The sequence below is a fragment of the Micropterus salmoides genome, unplaced genomic scaffold, assembly GCF_014851395.1.
Source record: "Micropterus salmoides isolate LMB-PRFRI ecotype aquatic unplaced genomic scaffold, ASM1485139v1 Ms_hic_scaffold_9, whole genome shotgun sequence".
NCBI classification, from domain to species: Eukaryota; Metazoa; Chordata; class Actinopteri; order Centrarchiformes; family Centrarchidae; genus Micropterus; species Micropterus salmoides.
In genome coordinates this window covers 10,808,520-10,832,711 of record NW_024044681.1, presented here as the reverse complement: position 1 = coordinate 10,832,711, position 24,192 = coordinate 10,808,520, and the positions used below count along the sequence as shown (strand labels likewise).

Here is a 24,192-nt window from a genome sequence, read left to right as displayed (position 1 = left end):
ACTGCTTCAGCGTCAAAATATTGTTCACTATTTCATATTATTTACATTTGCTGCTGAGGAAGATTTATTCTATGACATCTCAGAGGCCGGATTTAAATCCAAAGCATAAATAAACCATAATGAGCTTAACTACCAAGAAGCAAAACCCTGAATTCCCACTGAAATACACAGCGTGGTGACAGCTAACAGGCTGCTGAATATTCAGGTGTCTCAACACTCACTGTAGCTGGCTCTTGATGTTGAATGTTATTTCATCTGCGGCTTGAAGGATTTTCTCCAGGCACACAATGTCGTAGGTGTTGGGGTTTCGGAAGGGGATGTCGTCTGGAAGGCCACTAACTTCTACAGACTCTGGACTGCCACGGATTAGCTTGTATGGGACCACGACAGAGCGGTCTAAGCCCAGAGCCTCACCTACACACACACACACACACACACAGCACGACAATATGATCAAAAACACACAACGAGACAGAAATTAAGCCTTTTGAGCACCTGCAAAGAGCTGCTAACAGGAGGACAGATGCCGGTTGTTTTTCCGTCAGCCCTCCTAAAATAACAGCTATTAAATAAATGCAAATGCTCATATAAATAAAGTGTAAAGTCATGACATTGACTGAAAAGTGATTTCAGTCAATGTGATTTCCTTTTAAGTCATACTTCTTACTGTAGAAAATAGCAAGTACAACTGCCTGAGGAAAAACTGAGGTGAATATGAAATGTGTAACAATGTGTGCAATGCAAGATGCCACACAGAGTAAAAAGAGTACTGCTGTTGGAAACCAGCAGACAAAAACAAAACACATTTAGCATGTCAGTAGGGGGAAAATATTACTACAGCTGTCAACACAGAGCTGCACCATGACAGAAAAAGAGAAGGAAAGTTTGAAATGAAGCTGCATGCCAGAAAAGGTCTTTGTTTTTAAATTCTATCTATTCTAGTGCTATATTATTTTTATTAATATTATTACCACTACCATTACTATTATTATACACTACATCTCTGTGTGGAGCTTGCATTGTGCTACTGCGTGTTCTCTTTCCTCCTGCTCTCTCTCTCCACCCAATCGGTTGAGTCTCGGTTCTACCTGATAAAAGCCAGCTTCTCCTTGCAACTGTCGCCGAGTGCTTGCTCATGGTGGGTCTCTGTGAATAATATTACTTTAAGAGTACAGTCTAGACCTGCTCTATATGAAAAGTGCAGGGGAGGTAACTTCTGTTATGAATAGGCACGATTTAAATAAAACTGAAACAAACTGAACTGCATGTGAAAATGTGATGCGCTCGAGGCAACGTGACAGTAACAAAGATGGACGACAGAACTGCTGGACCTTAATGTTCATAAAGACCCTGAGGCAACCCTAGCATGTGAGAATGTTCCTATGAACTACTGAAATGTCCACGTTGTCAAGCCTCATGCCATTAAAATCTAAAAGAAAATGTTCCTCTCTGTAAATCCATGATGCACATCACATTACAATCTTTACTTTAATTCATTATGGTCACATATTTAAACGTCAGATTCCTTCAGATGGAGGCATTCCACTGCTTACGTCAAACAAATGTTTTCCCTGGGTGGAGAAAGGCAGACTATATGTACATGTCGTGACTTGCTTGACAGGTCTGGACAGCCGCTCAGATTCAACATAACAAACAATTTACCGTATTTCTTGTTAAACAGTTCCTTGACTTGCTCTCGAAGGACTACTTTCTCCCCCATGCGGTTAATATCATCGTCATCTGTCAGGTGCAGAGAATCAGTTAATGACAACTTTTAATATAAAGTTCCCGATGAAGCAACAACAGGAAAATATCTGCTTTAACACGTCTTCTACTCACCGCTTATCGAGGCGTAGGCCTTCTTGAGTAAAGTGACGCGTCGAGGTGCTGATAAAAATTATGAATTATGTATTACTATTATTCTTATATGACATAATAATATTAGTTGTCTGTGCAACATTATGGCTATTCAATCAGACTTTAGGATAAAAAAGAAATTCTGTTCTTACCTGGTTTTGGAATGAGTCCTTGAAAAGGTCTGCAAAGAAGAAAGTGATACCATCATGAACATTTCTAGTGCTAAAACTATTTTATTCAGCTGATTCAACACCAATTTTGATAATCGATCCAGTCTACAAGTAATATATCAAGCAAAAATACGAAACAATTTCTGGTTTCAACTTCCCAGATATGTCTTTTTGCTACTTTTCTCTGTTTTATGTCATTTTAAATTGAATACCTTTGAGTAGTGAACTATTGCTCAGACGAAACAATCTGAAGATGTCACCTGCAGCTCTGGGAACATTTACATTTTACATTTACATTTTAGGTAATTAACAAGTAATTGATGATGAAAGTAATCGTTAGTTGCAGCCCTCCAACTTCCTAAACATTTATTGTTATAGAAGTCACAGCAAATTTAGTACTGTCGAGTTTTCTTCACTTGTTGTTTATACCGTGAAATGGACAGATCATGATGAGTTATGCTATTTGCATCAAGTAAACATGAGTTGCCTACGCTGAAGTGTTGCTGGGAAAAATAAGTAACTAGTGTTTCAGTGATCCTGTGACTGGGGATTCACACCTGGTGATGGTAAAACTGATTTTATCAGCGACCGCCAGGATCCTCTCCAGGTTCTGGGAGCCAAAGGTGCAGGGCTTCCTGAAGGGGATGCCGGGGGGAAGGCCCTCGATGATGACCGAGTCGGGGTTGTTCTTGATCCTCTTGTAAGGCACTTGGACGGGGTACTTGATGCCCAATGCCTCCCCATACTTCCTGTTGAACAGATCTTGGACCTGCTCTCGCAGTGTGTTGGCCAGGTCAATCCTGGACAGTTTGGACTCCAAGCACTCTGGAGACAGAAGACACTTTGAAATTTCATCTTTTTGAATTTCCATTCCAACAGGCCGTTTCTTTAGAGTCTGCTGCAGTTTTTCATCCTTTCTCACTGTTAAGTTTTAAAAGTGAGGGTGAGAAAAGTCAATGCACAAAGCTGATTTATGTTCAACAAAACACAGCATCAAATCTGAGCTTTAAAGTGGTGACTGAAGGTGAAACTGAACACACCTGAGAATCCAGGTCTCTTGGATATAGCTGCAGTATCCTCCGTTACTGCTGTTGCGTCCTTGACGTCCAACTCTTTGGAAAAACATTTAAAGGTTAAACTTTAGTTTTTTTCTTTTCTTAAGATTTACTAAACACAACAAACGTTATGAGCTGCTCCTTGTTCCAGCAGCTGAGCCTTGTCTCAAATAAAAGGTAGATTCAAGAAATCCCTGCAAGGACTTTCTTTCTCCTTTAGAAGAGAGGTTTTAAAAATAGCGCATAAACTGGATTTGACCTCATAATTTCATGCATGCAGAGGACAACCAGCATCTGAAACGTGCATTATGAATTTTCTGCATACAGCCTTCCTACTCTGTAAAGATACTACTTTATATTAAGAGCATTAAATGTTACAATATGTGGAATGGCTGCATGTTTAGATCATTTTAAAGTGTATACTGCATATACAGTAAAATTACTTTGCTTACATGCAGAAAATTAATGTTACTGGTCAAGAAGACTTGGGGTCCAGAGACTGTAAAAGCAATTAATTCAGTTTCTTGACCTCTTAGAATTGTTCTTCACAAAAATATTGGTGCAAACAAACAATCAGAAAGAGCAGCTGCAAGCAGTGAGCCACTGCGAAACCCAAAGCATAATGGTAAACTGCTGAATTTGACAGCAGGCATTGAAAACACACAAACTGTGTTATCTTGTATGCAGAGGAACACTTTTTGCATGATCAGAATCAGAATCAGAAAGAGCTTTATTGGCAAGTAGTGTTTTTACACATACAAGGAATTTGCTTTGGTGATGAGGTGCTACACATAGACAAACATACAGTTGACATAAATAAATGTAGAAATATATAAATATGGAATAAACAAATGCAAGTTATAAAAGAATAATAAGAGAATAGAGAAAAATATTATTTTATAACTTGCATTTGTTTATATCATATGTAGGCACAATAAACAAACAACAAAACCCTAGGGTGTCTATGCCTGAATTTTAAACAAAAGACTTAACCAAGCCTTCCCATCTTAATGAAAAGAGTAATCTGATGTTATTTTTCAGTTATTTACATTTAAAATACATTATGAATACATGCTAAACATGACACAAGCATATGAGGACGGTCATACCTGAATCACAGATGGGCATGGAAGGCATCTCTTGTTTTACTTGCTCAGTTAACAGCTCAGGCCTGGAGACAAACAAAAAGATCATTACAGTATTTATAAAGCAGTGAATGAATAAATTAAAATGTAAATTCCTTGTCGAAGACAACCTTGTTTAAATGTTAATATGAAAGTAATGGATAATGAAGTTGTGTGAATAAAGGGTATCAGGGTATTCACCACTTCAGGTGCATATCACTCTGCACGTACTCTCACCTTTTGATAACAAACTGGATCTGACTGCTAGCAGTCAAGATCTTCCGCAGTTTAGCCGCTCCGAAACAGTTGGGCCTTCGGAGAGAGATTCCCTCTGGCAGCCCGGTGACATACAGATCCTCTGGGTACATCTGGAACTTGGAGTAGGGCACCTTGGCTGGTTCAGGAAGGCCCAGAGCTTCAGCTGAGGTAGAGGAGATAGAAGCAGAAGAGGCGCAGAACTTCACTGAATTTGTGCCCAAATATGATCTATGTCTAGTATTAAAGGATCATTCTGCCATTTTATGGCAGGACATCATTGCTGATCAGTAATTAGCCTGGGAACCAGACGAATCTGCTGTGGTCATGTTTTAGCATTGCATTTTTCTCTGGCAGTTGCGTCCGGGCCCCCTCCCATTCAGACAGATTTCCACCCGAACTGGATCCAGTCAGGCCCATCACAACAGTTTATGTAATATAGGGCAGGCTTGTTATAAGGACTGGCAGAGGAGAGTCAGCGGTCCAGATTTGGAGGAGTAACATGTCACATACTTCACTGCTCTGATATGGTTGTAGGTCTGGACCTACCTCTACATGCACTGGTTCAAAAAAACCTTACTTGCTATTACTTATTATTAAGATGCCGTAGATTTTCTTCAAAACTCCCTCTCTGGTTTACTAACAGACAGTGGATGTTGCCAAGCTGTCAGCCTGAAGACCGGCCAACAGAGGCGCGTCTCTCGTAGAGATTTCAGCTCACCATTTTAGATTTGCAAAACTTTTGGATTTGAATACAAAACATTTTTAGTCACAAATTTGTGAGTATGCATAGTTTTGCTCTCAAACCTAGTTTTTTTTTGCAAAATAGCAATACAAAAGTAATAAAGACCAAAACTGTAATAAACCATAATTACCCTGCATGTAAAGTTTGACTTCTATAAGTTTCTATTGGTACCTAAGTTGTGTAAAGTTATGTTGGTATTACTATAACTTTAGCAGGGCCAACATACTCTCACCCCTTGTGTCCACTTGTATTATCCTGACATTTCAAAATAAGACTTCCAAATTAGAAACCAATCAGAGCCAAGATCCAAACTGATGACAAACTTACATTACAGTGATTTTGTTCACTGGTTGCTAGTTTGTTAATACACAATCAATACAGAAACTAAAACACCGCAACACTGCTCCAAAAATACTAATGCTCGATACCTCTTTGCTTTAAATTCTAACATGAAAATGAGAATCATCTTTTTCATCCCCTCCAATTTGCCCCACACTGAGCAGCCTAATTCTGATGTGTTAAATTATTAAAAGTTTCAATATTAATATTCAAATAGTCTATAAAAACTTAACTTTTCATCAGTGAAGGTGTGTACATGCGGTGATTAAAGTCTTACTGCAAAATGAATGGGCCTGACATAACTTCCTGCCCTCGTATGACTGTGGGTTAAGCTGAGCTGCTATAGGTATCTTACCGTACTTAATGCTGAAGAGGCTCTCCGCTTGTCTCCGAAGCTGAAGAATCATTTCACCAATGTCCTCCACCAGGCTCCCTGCTAAAAGAGTCAAACATATGAAAAACATTTACTGCCAAGAACACTAAAAGAGAATTATTACATGGGGGCATCTTGGCTAGTGGGACCATCCCACCTGTGAACATTACTACTTCTCCCCTCACCAACTTTATTTTGATAAATTCCACCTGCCCTACACTGACCTGGTAATGACAAACTGACCATGTGGTGTATTAATCACTGGAGACCATAACAAATGGGTATAGGAGAGAGGAAAGAAGAAAGGTGCAAGAAAGTTGTTTTAATAAAACAAAGTAATAAATATTTCTGGAGGTGAATTTAACTAAAAGCCACAAATTAACTGTGTCAGTGTCAGTTTTGGCGTAACAAGCTGATCTCACATCTCTCATTTTGGAAATTGATTTTGTATGATGTCTGTGTTACTATATTTGTGAGCTTGAAGATAACAGGAAATCCATTTTTATGTACAATTAATCACCCCATACACCAGTTTGATTTCTAAGATTATGAAAATTGCCTCGAAGAAATAAATGGTATTTTCTTACAGTTAGGGCTACAGGTAGTGTGTCTGTAGGTGTGTTGTAGTTTGTAGCCGTTTTATTTTATTCCAGTCTGCCTCTCCTACAAGATACTTTTTTGCACAGTGACAGAACAGGCAAAATGCGCCGGATTTAGCAAAACATTGTCAATGAGTCAGTCCACCCTACCTTCAGAGGATCTTCTGATGCTCTGGGAGGCAGCACTGGGTGACAGAGCTTCAGCTGCAAGATGAAAGAAAAACATGAGAAAGGCAAACATATAGCTGCTTTCAAACATTCACTGAGAACAAAGAATTCAAATATGTGATGTATTATTCAAGTAAAAGACGAAACCAAGTTGTTAACGTCTTGATGTCATAAAGTCTAAGTGAGCTCAAGAAAACCATTTTCAGTGGCTTAACTGCACAAGAGTCAATGTGAGTTCAGGTGAGGTTTGGTCATACTTTGACTAAAGCATTGGCAGCTGTTTTTTTTTTTTTTTTTGGGTATAATTATTACATTTGTAAAACTGTTTATTAAAAATCCTATGTCTTGTCTTGTATCTACAAGTACAGCAGCACGTTACAATATACTTCTGCAATGATTCAATATTATTGGCCATCGTCTTTCAGTGGAATTGTATCATGATCATATCACATTGTTGTTTTACAAAATAGTTTCAGTTAATAATTCCAAACATATTGTAATTAAAAAAAGGTTTTGTAAAGTTTCACAATTCCCTCTGATGTAAAGCATAACAGTGGAATAACAGTGGAATAAAATTCATTGCAGTGAACATCAGGTTGATAACTTTTTGTCTAAAACTGCTGTGTGATATAAAGCAATTAAGACAAAATTCATTTTAATACTGTAATATCCATTACAGTCATGTCACCCAGTCCTATTACAATATAATGCAAGAATAAAACATATAGACCTGACAAAGGTAGTATATATTCTATGGTGGTATATTTGGACTGCATTTAAATTCAAAATCTCCCCGTTAGTTCAAACATGTACATGTTGAGAGATATTTACAACTCAGGACGCACAAACATTATGGTGTATCTACACCTGAATCGAAGATGTATGTAAAGAATCACAACATGTCCTGATGAAAACTGATGAGGTACGACTCTTTTGCCAAAAGATTTCAACAACATAAACATCTTTGCTCTGTTGAGTTTTAAAAAATGTAAAAATGAACTGTCATAGCAACTAGCTAGGACCTTTAAATGAGAATTAACGTATTAATATTTCAGTGTAGCGCTGTCAAAAAGCTTCTTATATTCTCTGACTTTAAAATTGATGAAGTACTTAGGTAAAGAGATCCACACATGGACAATCATCCACATATATAGAGCTACAGAGCTTTGTTTAAATGAGAACAATGTGTTCAAGAAATTCCTTTTTCTATTTAGATTTTTATTGTTTTACTTTACGATATATATAATGCAACATTGCAACAAATGAATAAATACAAAGCATTAAATAATAAGCAAATAATACTTATCACATGTGCGGCACTTACCTTAATTTTCTTCCCTTTAGTGGTCATTTGTGAAAGAAAAGAAAACTTCAACAAAGCACAATCAAATCAACCAAATAAAACAAAACGCCTCCTGAAAGCATTGTAGCTAAAGATGACACTGAGTAGACTCTTCATCTCTGTCGTTATAGCAATACATTCAAATGTTTACACAGCCCATCCTTTATTTAATGCCTCTGTTTTACAGTACAGCTTAAAGGGTCAGTTCACCAAAATCAGATTTCTGCTGCCACCCAAATACAATGAAGGTGAATGGAATTTATTCTGTAGTGCATTGACAGAAATCTCAGTGGTAGATGCTACATCTCACAGATAAAACCCAAACTATCTGCTTGGCTAGATACCAGTAGAGATAAAGATATTAAGTTAATATAGTAAATATATTTGTAATTTGGTTGAACCAACCCTTTAAGATGAGAAATAAGTAAATAAACCACTACAAACCATGTTTATTAACGTTAGATAAATTAACGTTAGGTGCGGTTTAGAAAGAGAGTGTAGTCTACTCAAATGTCTTGGTAAGCTTACTCTAGGTTTTATGGATTAGAGCTGTTTCAGTCTACGAACAGTTCCGTGTTAGATGGAGGAAGGATTTGGGGGTATTGAAAGGATCTTTGAGGAACAGTTTGGTCTCTCTAATACATTAAGTAACTCTAATCATTCTGGGCATCAGGACTACAGGACAATGTAACTCTAAATCTGGAAATATGCACAATGCATCAGTCTTCATAACTTAATTGGCAAAAATGATCAAAGGTAAACTTTTCAGTGTACAAACTGACATAATGTGACTCAGAGATTGACTCAAAAGCACAGTTTTGTCAAATAGCTGCAGCTGATACATGGTGCTTTTCACAGATGGGAGAAGAGAAGAGCCATAGTCAGGCCAGAGATGGGCAGTGGGGATTCTTAAGGTTGGGGTTGTAGCTACTAGTGGCTGGGGAGGTTTGGTTGTGGGGAAGTGGGAGAGTGGAAGAAAAAAGCGTTTTCATACGTGTGGCAGCTTATTTAGCTCCCTAAAAAACAGCCAGAGTGTGAGGTGGCAGTGGCGGGCGCTGGGTGGCACCGGGGTGGCTGTAAGGCCGTGGGGTGGAGCTGGCATTCCAAGAGCTGTGGTGAGAAGGAGGTAGATTATATGGAGTTGGGGGCTGACGGGGCTGAGGTTACCTGCGTGGTTTTCCATTGGGTGATGGGGAGCAGAGGGAGCAGAGGGCGAGGATGTGGCTGGACACGCTGCAGCTACGACTGGCTCGGCCACAGGCTCGCTGGGCTCCTCCCCACTTGTACCAGCATCTGGAGAAACAGTTTTTTTTTTTTCACAAGCGTTTTAAAATTTCTGTATTGCAAAGACAACACAAGAAAGCAACAGGAAATATTAGTTTGCTAATATTTCCTGTATTAGTGGGTTTAGCTGGTAAACATACGTATAATGCTGACAAACCAGCCCGAAATCCAAGTATTCCATTGTAAAATTTAAGGATGCAACCTATGCAGCCCACTTCTTAGTTTAACTGACGTACATTTGACCAACCAATCAGTTAGTCCCAAGCGGGAACCTCTGGGTCTTAAAAGTGAAGCCAATGCGGAAGTACCTTAAACCTGCATTCTTTCAAATGGCCAGTAGGGGGTGACAAAGATTAGTCGATAGTATAGTAGATTGTATTCATAGTTTTCACGTGACGTCACATTCCAAGGATCAGAAATCAGAAATACTTTATTGATCCCCGAGGGGAAATTCTCTGTTACAGTTGCACACATTGCACAAAAGGCAAAAGGAATATAAATAAAGATAGTGTTATATAAAGAAATATAAATATCAGAGTAAAAATATAAAATAAAAGGAAATATAAAGGAGTGTTGATATGTACAATATTTAAATAATTAAAGGAATTGTTACGGTAAATAGTAGTAACGAACAATTAGTAGCAGCAGAATTGCAGCAGATAGTATTGCACATTAAGTAATTAAGCAGGTATTATTGCCCGAACAGATAATAATGTTCAGTTTAAAAATAAACTAAGTGTCTGTGTGTCAGACAATTAGAGGGAGGAGTTATAAAGTTTGATGGCCACAGGCAGGAATGATTTCCTGTAGCGCTCTGTGGTGCATTTTGGGGGAATAAGTCCTGTGTTTGACATTGTCCAAGATGATGTGTAGCTTAGACAGCAAAACGCTGACATTAAAAAGACATTATTTTCCGCTGCCTGCCAACGAACTACTAAGCAAGTGATACACTGTTACTTTGAGTTTATTACTTTTGCGTTGCCAAAATGCTGGATGGTTGTTGTGCTTTCGGATGCACTAATCGAAGAGGAGCGAAGCCTGAGCTGTGTTAGGTGAGGGATTCCCCAGAAGGTAAAAGTAAACATTACCGCAGTCAGGCGGCGGCAGGGACCTGGCGGTTTTTAACAGTAGAAATGCGGCAGCAGGTGTTGTAGCCTTATATGGATTGGATATGCCCAACACTTGCAGTTTGTGTTCATATCTTTCTGTTTCTTAAGTTGAGAGGTGAGCCAATTAAAATTTTACTGCTTTTGCGGCGTCTCTACGGGAGAGTCGCGGTGTGAACCGCTACGTTGGTCCGTTGTTTTGCCCTCCAGGTCACCGCGCATGTCACGTGACTGAAAACTATGAATAGAAGTCTATGAGAAAATGACCCTACTTCTCACTTGATTTATTACCTCAGTAAACACTTTCCTGATGTTTATGGTCTCAATCACTAGTTTAAAGTCTTCTTCAATACAGCATTCAGTAAATTATGGTCCCATTTAGAGTAAAATATACAATAACGAAGGTTGATGGTTTAGGGCGTGGCTACCTTGTGATTTCCAATTAACTACCATGGCGACCTGTCGGACGTAGGACAGTGTCAGACCTAAATGCAATACTTATTAGAGTATAATGTTTAAATATCCTGTATCAAGTTCAAAGTTTAAGAGCTCTACAATGTGCAGTTGTTAAATGTTAGAAATAAACAGGAGATATTCAGAGTTCATTGACGAGTTCACACGATTATAAATTTTCTGCCAGCATTCCTCGCTTGCCTTATTTGCAGCAACAGTGTAGCTTTAAATCTTTTACGCTAATATTTCTTCAAAGCTCTACATTATAACAACCTGTTCCTCTTGACTGAAGTAGGCAGTACACTTTGTGCGGAAGAAGAAGAGTCTACATGATATGTTTTATAGAAATGCGCTCAGAGCCTGATGAAGAAAACCTGACCTGACCTATGTCAGACATGCTTAGTACACAACTCCTGACAGGGCTACCGACTTTGTTTTAAAATATCTGGAATAAAAAGAAGAAAAGCTGCGCTGTATTAGCATACATTACAAAGTTGGCTCCAACTGAGAGGAGTATCCTCTCCTCACTAACTGCAACATTGTCGTTTCACTGCATTTGTAACTACATAAAAAGTGTCAGGTATGGCCAAACAACTGTCAGCAACCAACAGTTTTCAGAGAAAGAAACTTTTTCCTCACGGTTGGCAAACACAAGCGTTTATTGTGCAGGTTACTACTATGTACACAGTTTGGTTGCTGAAATCTGCTAAATTCATTTACTCTAAGTTGAAGATGAAGACAATCTAGATGTGTAAAATTAAAATACACCATATTAAGGTCTTTCTGAGGACATTATAGATTTACTATGACTGTATCAAAGACCTGTGATATGTCAGTGATAATCTATGAGAACTACATCTCTGGATATTGTGTTTGTAATTTAAGAAGTGAGAAGCTGATGGCTGTGCCTGTGCACACTTACCTGGCACTGTAACTTGAATGATTTCCCCATCTGGAGGCTCCGTTTTAATCCTTTTCAAAGGAATGCAATCTCCTGAAGGACCTGCAGGAATTGAACAGTTCATTCTGCCTGAGTTCCCATCAGTGTGAGGCACTGTGTTATACAGCAGTGTTAAACAGATTTAAGCAGGTGATAGAATGTGTTTGAAGTGCCTGGACTACAAAACATGATGGGAATTTTTCTTTAGAGACTACTAAGGACTGTTCACAATGCTGTAAAACACTAATTTGATACTTGGAGCTTCACTCTTCAGACAGCAAAATATGAGAACAAAAAGTTTTTATAATTCAGAAATGCTTTTAATTACACATACCTGCTTCACAGTCAGCCAAGGGACTCACGCATGCACTTGTCGATCTGTGATAAAACACACTCAGTTGACTACCAAATTACAAAACTGATTCATTACAAATACAAAACCGCACATGGGCTGAACACAGGTTACATACTGTCCAAAGACACACAGGCATGTCAGATGATTTATAGATAGATTTGGTTTTGTTTACTTTAAATCAAAGGATATCAAAAATACCATATAAAATGAGACGGAATAAACATTTGATTTAAGGGCTGTCGCTAAATTTAAGCTTACAGCCAGTGTCACAGTAGCAATTTTAATGATGAATATTGTAAAAACATTATTTAAAACTGTTTAATTCAGCCCACATTATTATTAGATATAAATGCAATGCAATTTGGCTTCATGCCACTACCTCACATTTCCACATTAGAAACAAAGTTGAATAATGCTAAATTTCTGTGTGGGCTGTGCTCTGACCTGCTGCTGTGAGGATTGCTGACCAGCTCGGCTGTGGTGGGCGGGATGCTCAGATTGTCAGGGAAGCTGTCTTCAGGCGTGGAGCCCAGGTCATGCTTGCCCTCCTCCCTTGCAATCTTGCCAGCAGCTTCAATAAACAAGACACAGAAGATAAACAAACACTGCATCCCATTAGCCAAGAACATCTGTGGGGTGGAAATATATAAAGAAAGACTTGACAGAGCAGTTTTCAGTTACTGTAATTAATTGTAAAGATTCTGACAAATATTGTGCGGCTAAATGCCCGGCTCAAGTTCCACACAAAGCACACATGGAATCCTTCCAAAATAATTACCTTTTACCCAACGTTGCCTTTGAAAAGATGCAGATCATTTTTCATTTTAATGAAAATGCAGGCTACACTTGGGCAATGAGCCAAATTAGTTGTGCTTCTCTGTAATTTTTACTCACTACTGGAAAGTCAAGGTTTGCGCACACCAAACAGGTGACCAAACAATTGTTATCTCATACACTCAGTTTTTTAGATCCATCTAACTAAAACTAAGGCAGTCTCATCGACCAGACCTGCAATAAATTATACAGTCATGAATGCTATATTGCTCCGTTTTAATGAAAATATTTTACTGTGTGCGATGACAGCAATCTCACAGGTACACTGCACGTCACACTTTGTGAGATGGGTCTAATAAAATCTCACAAATCTATATCAGTCTGTACAAAGTCAGTTTTAAGTCATGTCATCGGGATGCCTTGTAAATCTAAGCTTTTTTCTATTTCAATAGAAAAAATATATATTTGCCAACGGAGACACATCATCAACTCACCTTGTGCCACTCTAATGTTTTGAAAAAGCAGCAAAACAAGCTTCATTTTTACTTTGCTAAAAATGGTGCTTGCAAAACATACATATAAAATGTGGCATCGATGTGGATATGTCTATGTCCGCATCAGCCATTGTATTCTGTGTCATTTCCTGCCCTACAGTTTGTAGATGAGGGTCTTAACAGCAGCACAAATCTCTAATTCAGCCACCGCTGTGTAAAAGGGCCTTTAGGTAGATGTTTATGCAACTTGTGGTCATTTTGGAGGCTGTATCAAACAGTTGTGGTGCTATTGATTTACGCGGAGAGGATTTTTTAATGACTGGCCCATTTCATTTATATCAATGAGGGTATGTTACATATTGCAAACAAATTTCTCTGAAACAGTTTCAATAAAAGACAGAACATTATTACCTTCATGAAAGCATGTTTTATTGCTGATGTATAAAGACTGCATTAGTTTCAGCTAGGTGTACGCAATAAACTGGCAACTGAGGGACATTGCATGTAATATATACACAAGATCGTGATGTAGAGGAGCATTAGGTCAGTAAGCTAGAAATGTACTGCTTTCCTGCATCAGTTGAACGCTACTTATATGATGACTTTGGCCTGCGAAGATACAAAGGCATAACATTCAGTCTAGAAAAGGTGGGTAAACTCTGGCAAATTAAAATCTCTCCTACCAGATTGCTGCCACCAGTTTTGCCAACAGAAACCTTGAAATCTTACAAAACACTGGCACGTTTTCAAGTATAATTAGAGACAGTGGCGTGAGTCAAAGTCATAAAGAGGCAGATCAGCATTCATTTTCACTAATGAGGCCAAATCACAGCTCATATGCGTGTGAAAATGGTATTAACACAAAAAAGAAAATTAATCACACTCTTACCAGTGAAAATCCTTTCATCAAACATTCTGGAATATAAAAAAGGAAAATAGGCCATTAGTCGCTGAGTTCAAAGAGCGTTTCAGCTCGCAGGGCAAAAATCATGATGCAAACACTGTACATGTGAAGGAACACATCATTAACAGCTCTTTAAGCACATTAACTGCTCTTTAAACAATCTGTCTCAGTCAAAACAATCAAGCAATTGAGTCATTCCTTTGTTATCGTTGAATCCCTCTGAAAATAACAGTGTGGATGTGAACTGTGCTTCTGGACTGCTTCCCCCCCTCCTTAAAGCTATGCTACTGCTCCGTCTGCCACCGAGACATTCCTCTCCTGCTGTGATCATAATTAATCTTTAGACAACTATTTCTTTAAGTCTGATTATTTACATCTATTTATAAAACATTTTGAGATTAAGATTTTCTGAAACATCCAGCTGGTGAAGATGGGTACAGTTTCGGGGGTACTTTCATCTATAATTAATTCACTACCTTAAGGCGGATGACCTACTTTGATATTGGGGTCATTGCTGAACGAGACTAATATTCTACAGCCGTTACACAACGCTCATAACACTACAAAACAAACTGAGAAACAATGTTGATGTTATCAGTTTCTTTAACCACAAGTGGGGTAAAACATTTAAAGTTTGGTCAGTGGGTGACAAAAGGGTGTATGGTGTCCATGTTAGGACATGCCAGACCGGTTGTCAGGTTCAGATCTACATTGTGAAGTAGACTAACATCCTTACAGTTAACGTGTTAACATTAAAGGATAGGGCTGGCAATATTATATTTTTCTTGTCAACAAATTCCATAAAGTGACCCAAACCAACATCCAACTATCCATCGGGCGAGAAGAGGGTTATACTCAGGACATGTCACCAGTTCATTACAGGGCTGACAGATGAGAGACAAACAACTACTCACACTCACATCCACATCTAAGGGCAATTTAGAGTCACCAATAAGCCTGTTAACATGCGTGTCTTTGGACTGCAGGAGGAAGCCGGAGCTCCGGAGACAACATGCAAACGCCACACAGAAAAGCCTTGGATGACCAAGGTTCGAAATCGACATCTTCCTTTTTGCTGTGAGTCCATAACCAACAATTACCAAAAAACTTACTGTCTTGTATATCTTAATCGTTTGTGCCATACAGCTCCATTGGTCGCCCAAAAACCAACATCAATGAGCCACAGTGTTGCACTGGCTGACATGTTCCTTCATTACAATGAACATGGGCATTACAGTTTATTTTGAGTCAATCCCACATGCACCGTCCGCTGCTGTAAATACCCGGTTACTGGGCCACTGAAAATAGTCCCCAGACAAATACACTTCTAATATCTACTCTTGTTTGAGTAACTTTAAATTTTCTGAGCCTTTTTTTTTTTAAGTGGAAACTATATATTTGTGACCTTTTAAAGATTTACATCTTCAGTAGGAATGAGCAACACAGACAGAGTGGGGAAGTCAGAAAGTAATGAGTGATGAACACTGTTTGTTTTGGTCTTTTCATTTGTTGCCAATAACAAATATATACAACAACACCACCTTATCCTTGTTAGCATTTAACTTTGGCATGCCAAGTGTTTTACAGTATGTTAGCATTAACCTCAAAGTACAGCTGAGGATAAATAGGAGTAAATAGGACTCAAAATGTTTTACGACATAAAGTGTTGAAATTGTTTGCTGTCACTAGATACAAAGTTAGGGGATCACACAAGCTACAAAAATTCGTCCTTTGGTGACCATGAATATCTGTGCCAAATTGAATCAATTCATTGTCTGTCAATATAATTCAAACTGTACCAGGGAGTGTTAGAGCACTGAACCAACATACAAACTGAACAAGCACATCACGTTCCCTCAAGCCACACCACTAGTATGGTTTTAAATTTCTTATTTTCATAATTAAGAAAAGCCAGCAACTTTGATCTATTTGCCTATAATTTCAAAACTGGCCTGCTCATAACACAGAAATAAATTAGGTTGTTATTACTTGTAATATCATCTAGCGATTCTGGCTGCAGCTTTAAATGAAAACTGAAATTTGCTTTCGGTTAAAGCAGCCAATCATTAGAATTAATGATCAGCTACTTTAAAAATGCCCATACTCTGTCAACAAAGCACATGCCCCCCCCCCCCACAAAAAAATGAACATCAGGGCCTGCATCTGGAACATCTCTCAATGACAATGGGAATGTGATGTAATTCTGAATTAATCACATTCTCAATCTTTCCTAATTGTATTAACACAAATGTGCTGCCTGCAGGATTCGTTAAAAGATGCGTTATCTCAAACAAGGCATGGTGGCTCATTTAAATTAGCTTAAACAAATGAATGGAAGAGCAGCCACAATATGCTGGCAGGGGAAAGTCCTTTGGGACATGAATGGAAATGGTTTACCAGTCAGCGGGACATAGCGTGCTGAAGGAACCAGACGTTTAACAGACAGATGGTATATGCTGGCTTGATTGGGGGCTGCTTATTAAAAATCTTTTCTAAATAAAGTTTCAGAGGCAATGCCATACCGTAATTTGGTGGAGTGGAGCTGGACGATCATGAGGTGGCAAATGGATAAACTATGATCTGCACTCATTGACTAAAATAGACATGGAAGCATGCACTGGTGTTTGTTTGAAAATCCAGTCTGTGAATTATATCAGCCTAATACTATAAATGTATCCCAAACATGTATGTCTGCCTAAAAAAGGTACATCACACGACAAACATGCTGAAAATGGTACCTCTAATCTTAAAGCATTGGTTACCGTTTGACGATGAAGCGGATCCCGTGGCGCTCGTCCAGGATGCGTTTGAGCTTGGGAACTCCATATGTGCAGGGTCTCTTGAAGGGGATCTGGTCAGGGATGCCGATGATCTCCACGGCCCCTGGGTCACAGGCTATTTTGCGATAGGGGACAGGCACCATGTGATCTAGACCCAGGGCCTCAGCTGGAGTTAGAAAACAGAAAATGGCCAAGCATTTTTTTAAAACAATGTGATTCTACTGAAAGAATATCACTTAGATATTCACTTTAACTCCACGTAATAGGGGATTATTCAACTTTATGCATTTGTTGCTCTACAAACATGGATTTGCATAAAAAAGCAGCGTGCCAGTGGGATGCACACACCATGTAGAGGTTTACAGAAGTGAAGATAATTCCAGCTAAATGGGAAATTAAACTTTAGGGGAACGATAATCGGTGCTGTGGGCTTGGATAAAAAAGTCTGGAAACAGATCCCATGAGCCATGATGTGAAAATGTTTTTTCCCCCTTAATTTGTACAAACGGCTCATAGACACACAGTATCCACTGACTAAACACACTACAGTGAAATTGCTTGCAGACATCTTTTCAATACTTCCAAATAAGTAGCAAAACAATGCAAATATTTCAGGTGAGAACTTGTAATCAGCTGTATTGTTCTTCTGGTTGAGCTCTTCTTAAGACATTTGTTTTGGAATAAACTACTACTAAATATGCTGTGGTTACAAATACACGTCATGTGTATCGCTGAAGAAAAGATGATCAAACCAAAGCACTGACCCCAATACATCAACATCCATGGATACGCACAGAATTATCACTGTGCATGAACAATTGCTTGAGGAGGCGGAGACACCTTTATAAATCGCTAAATCTGTGAAACCGAGGCCCAAACAAAATCCTTTCCTTACCGTATCTGCTGTTGAACAAGATCTGAACACATTCTCTCAACGTGTTGATGTCTTCAGTTTCCCGAATGAAAGAATCCCATTTTTCTGCAAGAAACAACTCCTGTCAATGCTTCACTGTAACGGCGACGTGCTTCTTTTATTAAAGTTTAATTGAGCTGTAACATTCAAAAAGCAGCGCTACAGATCTGAAATTAATCTTCTCCAGCTACTCAATATCAACTTGGGAAATGAGTGCAATCGTCTTAAGGGATTACTCTTGACATCTTAGTAGCTTAGCCCCTAATGGTTATGGGTTAGTATAGTTTAGCCTTTGTTCAGTAAACAATGGTTGGCTAGTGTTTGAGCCTACACATCCCAGCAGGACACAGGAGAACACAAGAAAAAGATGTAAAGAAATGCACAAAATTCATATTAGTTAATCATTAGTTTAGAATATTTTATAGCCAGACTGACACAGACGTTTTGAGGCTGCTATTGATATTTGAGAGTCTACAAAAATCTTGAATTTGGTTATTAAGAATTGTGATTAATACAATGCTAGAAGAACATAATAACATATTTTGTGAGTCCATAATGTAAATGTATACAGCAGGTTTTGCAGGAACAGAATGCATGTTGGAGGCAGTGTGGTAAATCAATGGCAGACCATTTTCATATATTTTGGGGCTGCCCTGTAATCCATGCATAGTGGTAAAATACTGCCTAAAAACAAGGAACATTTTTGGAATAGAAGTTGATTGCACATTATACCTGGGCAAATTCCCAAACAAACTCACAGCCAAAATTTTATATCTTTATTAAGTACATTTAGTTCAGAGTAAGAAAGCCATCACACGGAAGTTGCTGCAGGCAAACCTGCCACTGATGGTCGACTGGTTTTCAATTGTCAACAAAATACACTGTGTGGAGAAATTGATCATTTCCTTAAGAACACGATCTGAACAATATATAAAATATAAAGGAAAAAAGGACTACATACTAAAAACCCAGCTCTGAACCAATGTTTGGCCCATACCAACCCTTGTTCTTTTTTTTTTCTCTTTTGCCTGAAAACGCCAAAAACAAACTTTGACAAATGTGTGAGCTGAGCTTTACAGAAGAATAAACTTGTCAATGCCCTCTAGTATTATAAACTACCTCAAAATATCTTTCTATACAGCAGTTTCTTGTTATTTCACAGCCAACACTATCAATATCTGCGATAAACTAATATCTGCTCTGTAACTTGTACATATTTTAAAGATCTAACAGCATTTCACACTGAAACTCATCTTAGACTGTCTGGATCTTGCCGTTGCACCTTTAATCTCACAGGATACTTTTTAAAGGAATAATTTAAATTTTGGGAAATATGCTTATGGTCTTTCTTACAGAGACAGATGAAAAGATTGATACCCTTCTCATGTCTATAAATGTGAAGCCTTCCAAAGGTAACAAAATCCTCCTACCAGCAGCTCTGAAGTTTACTAATTTTACACTTCGGTTTTTGTACGGATTAAAATTACGAGATGAGGAGTCCATCCTTACGAATTCAGTGTTGTGTGACGACGCTGTTCTAACCAACAGAACCTTTTTTCTAAGTGCAGTATACATTTAAGATAACAACTACATGTATGCCACTTCAGTTACAAAAAGACATTGAAATATTGGGAACATTAGGGTTTGTGCTATTATATATTTAACATATTTAAATAAAATTTGACATGTTGCTCTTTAGTGATGATTTTCAAGTATAAAATCTGTCAATCAGTATATCCGACTCAGTTAGTGTTAATTGCTGAGTTATACTCCAAAATGTTCTTCAATTGTTGGCTGGGATAAAATATGTGAAGGTTTTACTTGTTCACCCCTCCCTTCTATCTTGTCTTTAATAACCAATACAGAAGTATCTGTTATGTATTTTAAAATGAGACCAGCTTCCTTTAGCTCCATGGTCACATGTTCAACCTTACCTGATTTTTCATGCACTATGGAGAAAAGAAGCCTCTTGGAGATGTGGATGCCAGGAGGGCTCTGACCCTGCTCACCAGGTAGTCTTGTTGTCTCATCTGAAAATGCGAGACAAATAAAATATATTCACTTCAATTAACTTTTATTTCAGTCAGAGATGTGCACTTCTAAATATTCAGTCAGTTTCCCCAGCAGTCATTAATACGTGACTAAAATTATTGAATTAATTAAAAATATCAGAATAAAGAATTAAACCATGGGTGTGCGTCTTCTTTGTTGTATTTTTCTACATTTTAGAGGTATGACTTCTTCTCTAGGATTTCAAATATAGGTACGCAACTCCACCTGACTCCATTAGAGATATGAGTATGACAAGGACATGTAAAAGTAAAAGTAAAGTGCCGCTATAATAATCTGACTTCAAAGCACACTGCAAATTCACCCCTTTTCTCAGCACACTGGAGGCGAAAGATAAAGCACTTAGTCTGAAACACATATTTTCACTTTTCATTATTATTATGATCATTATTGTGAATGTTGTTTCAATCTTGAATTATACCTCTATTCACAAAGGCAACGAGCAAATGTTCAGCTTGCAGTCAAGCTCTGGCTGTTTCAAAATAACAAGTCTTCACTGTTAACGCTGTGTTGGTGGAACAACCACCCAATAGGCTTTGCCGGTATCTATTTTTCCATACTTTCCTAACATTTCTCCAGGATCTACGGTATGTGACGGTATATTGTCAGTGAACAAAGGCTGCAGCTAAAGCTCCTGTATGGGTGTTCTTTCCCAACTGCTGGAAAAGTGAAAGGGGTCTTCATGTTGTCGAGTTGAAGATGCTAATTTTCAAGTGGAGTTGTCAGACAACAATGAGGCCGTATGCTACATTACAATTCATCATCTTAATACAGCATCTGCGTATCAGTTTCAGGCAGAGGAGCGTCTGTATTTTTGATGGTACTGAAAGTCATACCTTTAGGATTTCTAAATATCTGTTATACCGTCATACTGCCCAAGCCTACTACCCAATGCTGAAACCCATCCCCACACACGCACATCCTACCATTGTTAGCACAGTCCTTGACAGACGTGCTTAATTTGTCTGTCCCTGCTGTCCAGTTGGCCACTCTGTCCTTGCCCAGGTTGAGGAGGGACATGGGTTTGAAATCCAGCTTGCCATCTGGGTGAGGTTTGGATGACATGGGCATGCCGTACAGGAAGCTTGACAGGACAGAGTTGCTGGAAGTGGCGGGACTCGATGACGTAACTCCCTGGGCAGAAGTCTTCCCAGGGCCATGGCTGCCCGATGTCATGATGGCAGGGGAAGAGTTGTGATTGACATCAGTGCTGGACTTGGCTTCCCGAGTTAAATCTTCTGCTGGCCTGCACACAGACACAAAATCAAGAAGAGAGTCATTTGGAAGGACGCATACATCACAGCTTGACATCAAGTTTTCTGTTTGCAAACTGTATCACTTGCCAACTGTCTCTTGGCTTATTTCAACATTTGCTGTAGCAACAACAACTCTCTTTGAGCAGGACCAATTTATCTGTTATTATCATCTGTTATTTTGATTGTATCATCCCCTTGATAAGGATTAGAATCACTAATTTAAATATGAATGGAACGTTTCTTTTCTACTCCACATTTCTCTTCTCTTCCCTGTTTTGTTCTCTCTATTTCCAGTCCTGTGCACTGCCAAGAAAAAGTGGCAAACAGACCAAATTGAAATTTGAGTTTCTGTCTTAGCAACAGTTACAGTGTGTATTTGACATGCGTGTTCGTATTTAACTTCATTATACAGTTGTAGAGACAGGAAACTCCCCATTTGTTGTGGGGAAAGGCATGTGACAGTTGTTATTAACGGAGTAAACATGGAGAAGAGAGTCTTTAAACAACCGATGCTCCAAAACAGAGCACCAATAGGTCCAAATTAAGCTTTAATGAGATGTTCACCTCTTATCAGTTTAAAAAAAGAAATTGTACTTGTGCTTTGTGGCATAATTTGACCTTGACCAGTCTGACTTAAATGTATAGTTTAATGACACCAACGCTCTTCCCACAAACTACATATAATCAGAGCTTCCAACAGACTCAACCGTCACACTAGACCGTCCCCGCGTGACATAGCTATTCTAATTCCTGTCCCTGCACAGCATTGTGATGTGAAAGATAAAATTAATGTCACCATGACAATGTTCTGAAGTTGTAAAATCCTGTCATATGGTCTTATAAACCACTGTTTTGGTGTATGATTAGCCTTTAAACGCATGGATCTATTTCTGAAATGGGACTTCCTGGATCATATTCCATTGTCTCAATGGTGCATGTAACCACATGTCCCCAACAACACAGAGGTTTATAGACAAAACATGAAATCACAGGAACTGACAGGTTTTCTAAAGGATAATACTGGTGATCTGGCCACACGGGAGTGCTTACGAACACACTAACAGGGATGGGGAACATGGCACAAGTCCCTGTTTTATTTCACATAAATCTGTAAATATATGTTAGAGATTGGGCCCAACTCCCACTAAGAGGAGCTTTGGATTCTGGGAAAGAAGCAGCAGATTAGGCCAATATCAAGTTATCCAGCCTCAATGATGCTGGCCAGACTTTACCAGTATTTTCCCATTATACATATTATTAAAATACTTCTGCAATGGATGCTGTTAAATCTTTTCACTTTTTGTTTTGAGGCATACATGTTCTGGAGAGACTAACATGTAACCTGAGAGAGTGTTTTTCCACAGCTGAATTAATACCCTGTCTATCCCTCACTAATACATTCAAGCCTGTCTGCTACCAATAAGTAACTATGTGCTTCCAGCCATTCACATGTATGTTTCTCTGCAAAGCATTAGAGGCTGAAATGCCAGACTTCCTTTCTTTTCCATTTTGGAGTTATCAAATGTGAAGCAGCTGGTTTTATAATCTGATACAACCGTTCAAACAGCACGCAGACTCACCTTTTTACTGTAAACTGGATGCGGTGGCTCTGCTCCAGAATCTTCATCAGTGTCTTGGTGTCATACTCAGAAGGCTTCTTCAGGGTGACTCCCTCAGGCAAACCGTGGGCCACCACACAGCTGGGGTCCTTCTGGATCCACTCATAAGGCACAGGGACCAGACTGCTCTTTCCCACAGCCTCACCTGCACATTGCACGAGGCAGTGTGAGTGCTTTCCAACATCTCTTGTACAAAACTGGCATAATAAAACCTGAAACTAAACAGCTTCTGCTTTGCAATTGTATAATGAATATTATAATTGGGGATGTTAATTATTTAGGTGAGTACGGCATTCTCTTCCATATAGGCTGGATGAGGATGATATAAGTCATGAATAGCGTGAGAATCATCAGAGTGATAATTATGAATTAAGGTAAGAGTTTCATGGCTTAAAAAGGACTTATCGTTGCATTTGGTGACTCCTTACTGTAAAGTACAGTGAAGACTTCCTCCACCATCTTCCTCAGAACAAAGATGTTGGACTGAGCATCTGATGGAGCTCTTGGTTTCCCATGCTCACCATCTTTACTCAGTTTGCTGAGGTCACCTTCCTGGTCTTTGGTATGGGCGTTTGCTGTGGTCACATTTTGCAGACATGGCACCCCTAAAGCCAAATGATAAAAGTCACATCACAGCGAATTCCAGTAACATTAAAAATAACACATGCACAAGAAAATTTCAAATGCTTGTAGGTCTAAATTATCTGCAATATGAGTTTCCTTACTACTTTATCCGCTAGCACAGTCAGGGCTTTAACTTTATGGGTTACAAAGAAACAAAAAACAGGAAGATTGAGAGTCTTGTTCCTGAAAACGTGAATGTCATCTTTTGAAAAATGGTGCTATATAAACTTGAATGACTTGTTTGTCCTAGAATGTGTCTGGATAAATGTAAAACATCTCCAAAAACTGGTGATTAAGTTGTCAACATTAAGCCACTCTGTTCAAATCCTCCTCCACTACTCAACTTCCTGAAACCTAAACAAACGGTTTATTTTAAGTCTTTACTAAACAAAGCAAACTGCAGCTACTGTTCCCTGGAACTGGCTGGGAAAACTAATTTCACCTTGTATACACAGCCTGATAAAACAAACTGCGTAATGGGAGGTCACAACCCCTCAAATTGGTGTTATTAGTAGGGAAACATTGTGGAGTCTGAGAACATTATTCGCTGTTTTACCTTAGCACTCAAGGTCAACAGGTGCGGCTTAATGTTC

At 38.7% G+C, this 24,192-nt stretch overlaps 1 protein-coding gene across 3 annotated transcripts in view; it reads right to left on the bottom strand.

Moving 5' to 3' along the window:
* Positions 1–24,192, bottom strand: part of gtf2ird1 (GTF2I repeat domain containing 1) — a 36,521-nt gene that overhangs the window by 3,180 nt on the left and 9,149 nt on the right. For 2 of the 3 annotated variants that reach the window (XM_038708372.1, XM_038708371.1), the window contains exons 4-24: positions 23,404–23,580; positions 22,937–23,120; positions 21,027–21,346; positions 19,965–20,060; positions 18,013–18,096; positions 17,100–17,283; positions 14,323–14,348; positions 12,610–12,736; positions 12,145–12,188; positions 11,793–11,873; positions 9,195–9,320; positions 6,668–6,721; positions 5,901–5,981; positions 4,444–4,627; positions 4,192–4,253; positions 3,068–3,139; positions 2,585–2,948; positions 2,010–2,038; positions 1,840–1,887; positions 1,663–1,740; positions 222–414 (exon numbers count right to left, since the gene is read on the bottom strand). In XM_038708372.1, coding sequence (XP_038564300.1) covers positions 222–414; positions 1,663–1,740; positions 1,840–1,887; positions 2,010–2,038; positions 2,585–2,948; positions 3,068–3,139; positions 4,192–4,253; positions 4,444–4,627; positions 5,901–5,981; positions 6,668–6,721; positions 9,195–9,320; positions 11,793–11,873; positions 12,145–12,188; positions 12,610–12,736; positions 14,323–14,348; positions 17,100–17,283; positions 18,013–18,096; positions 19,965–20,060; positions 21,027–21,346; positions 22,937–23,120; positions 23,404–23,580 — 2,614 coding nt within the window. The remainder of the gene's footprint in view (positions 1–221; positions 415–1,662; positions 1,741–1,839; positions 1,888–2,009; positions 2,039–2,584; positions 2,949–3,067; positions 3,140–4,191; positions 4,254–4,443; positions 4,628–5,900; positions 5,982–6,667; positions 6,722–9,194; positions 9,321–11,792; positions 11,874–12,144; positions 12,189–12,609; positions 12,737–14,322; positions 14,349–17,099; positions 17,284–18,012; positions 18,097–19,964; positions 20,061–21,026; positions 21,347–22,936; positions 23,121–23,403; positions 23,581–24,192) is intronic. The other variant, XM_038708373.1, reaches the window with a different exon arrangement.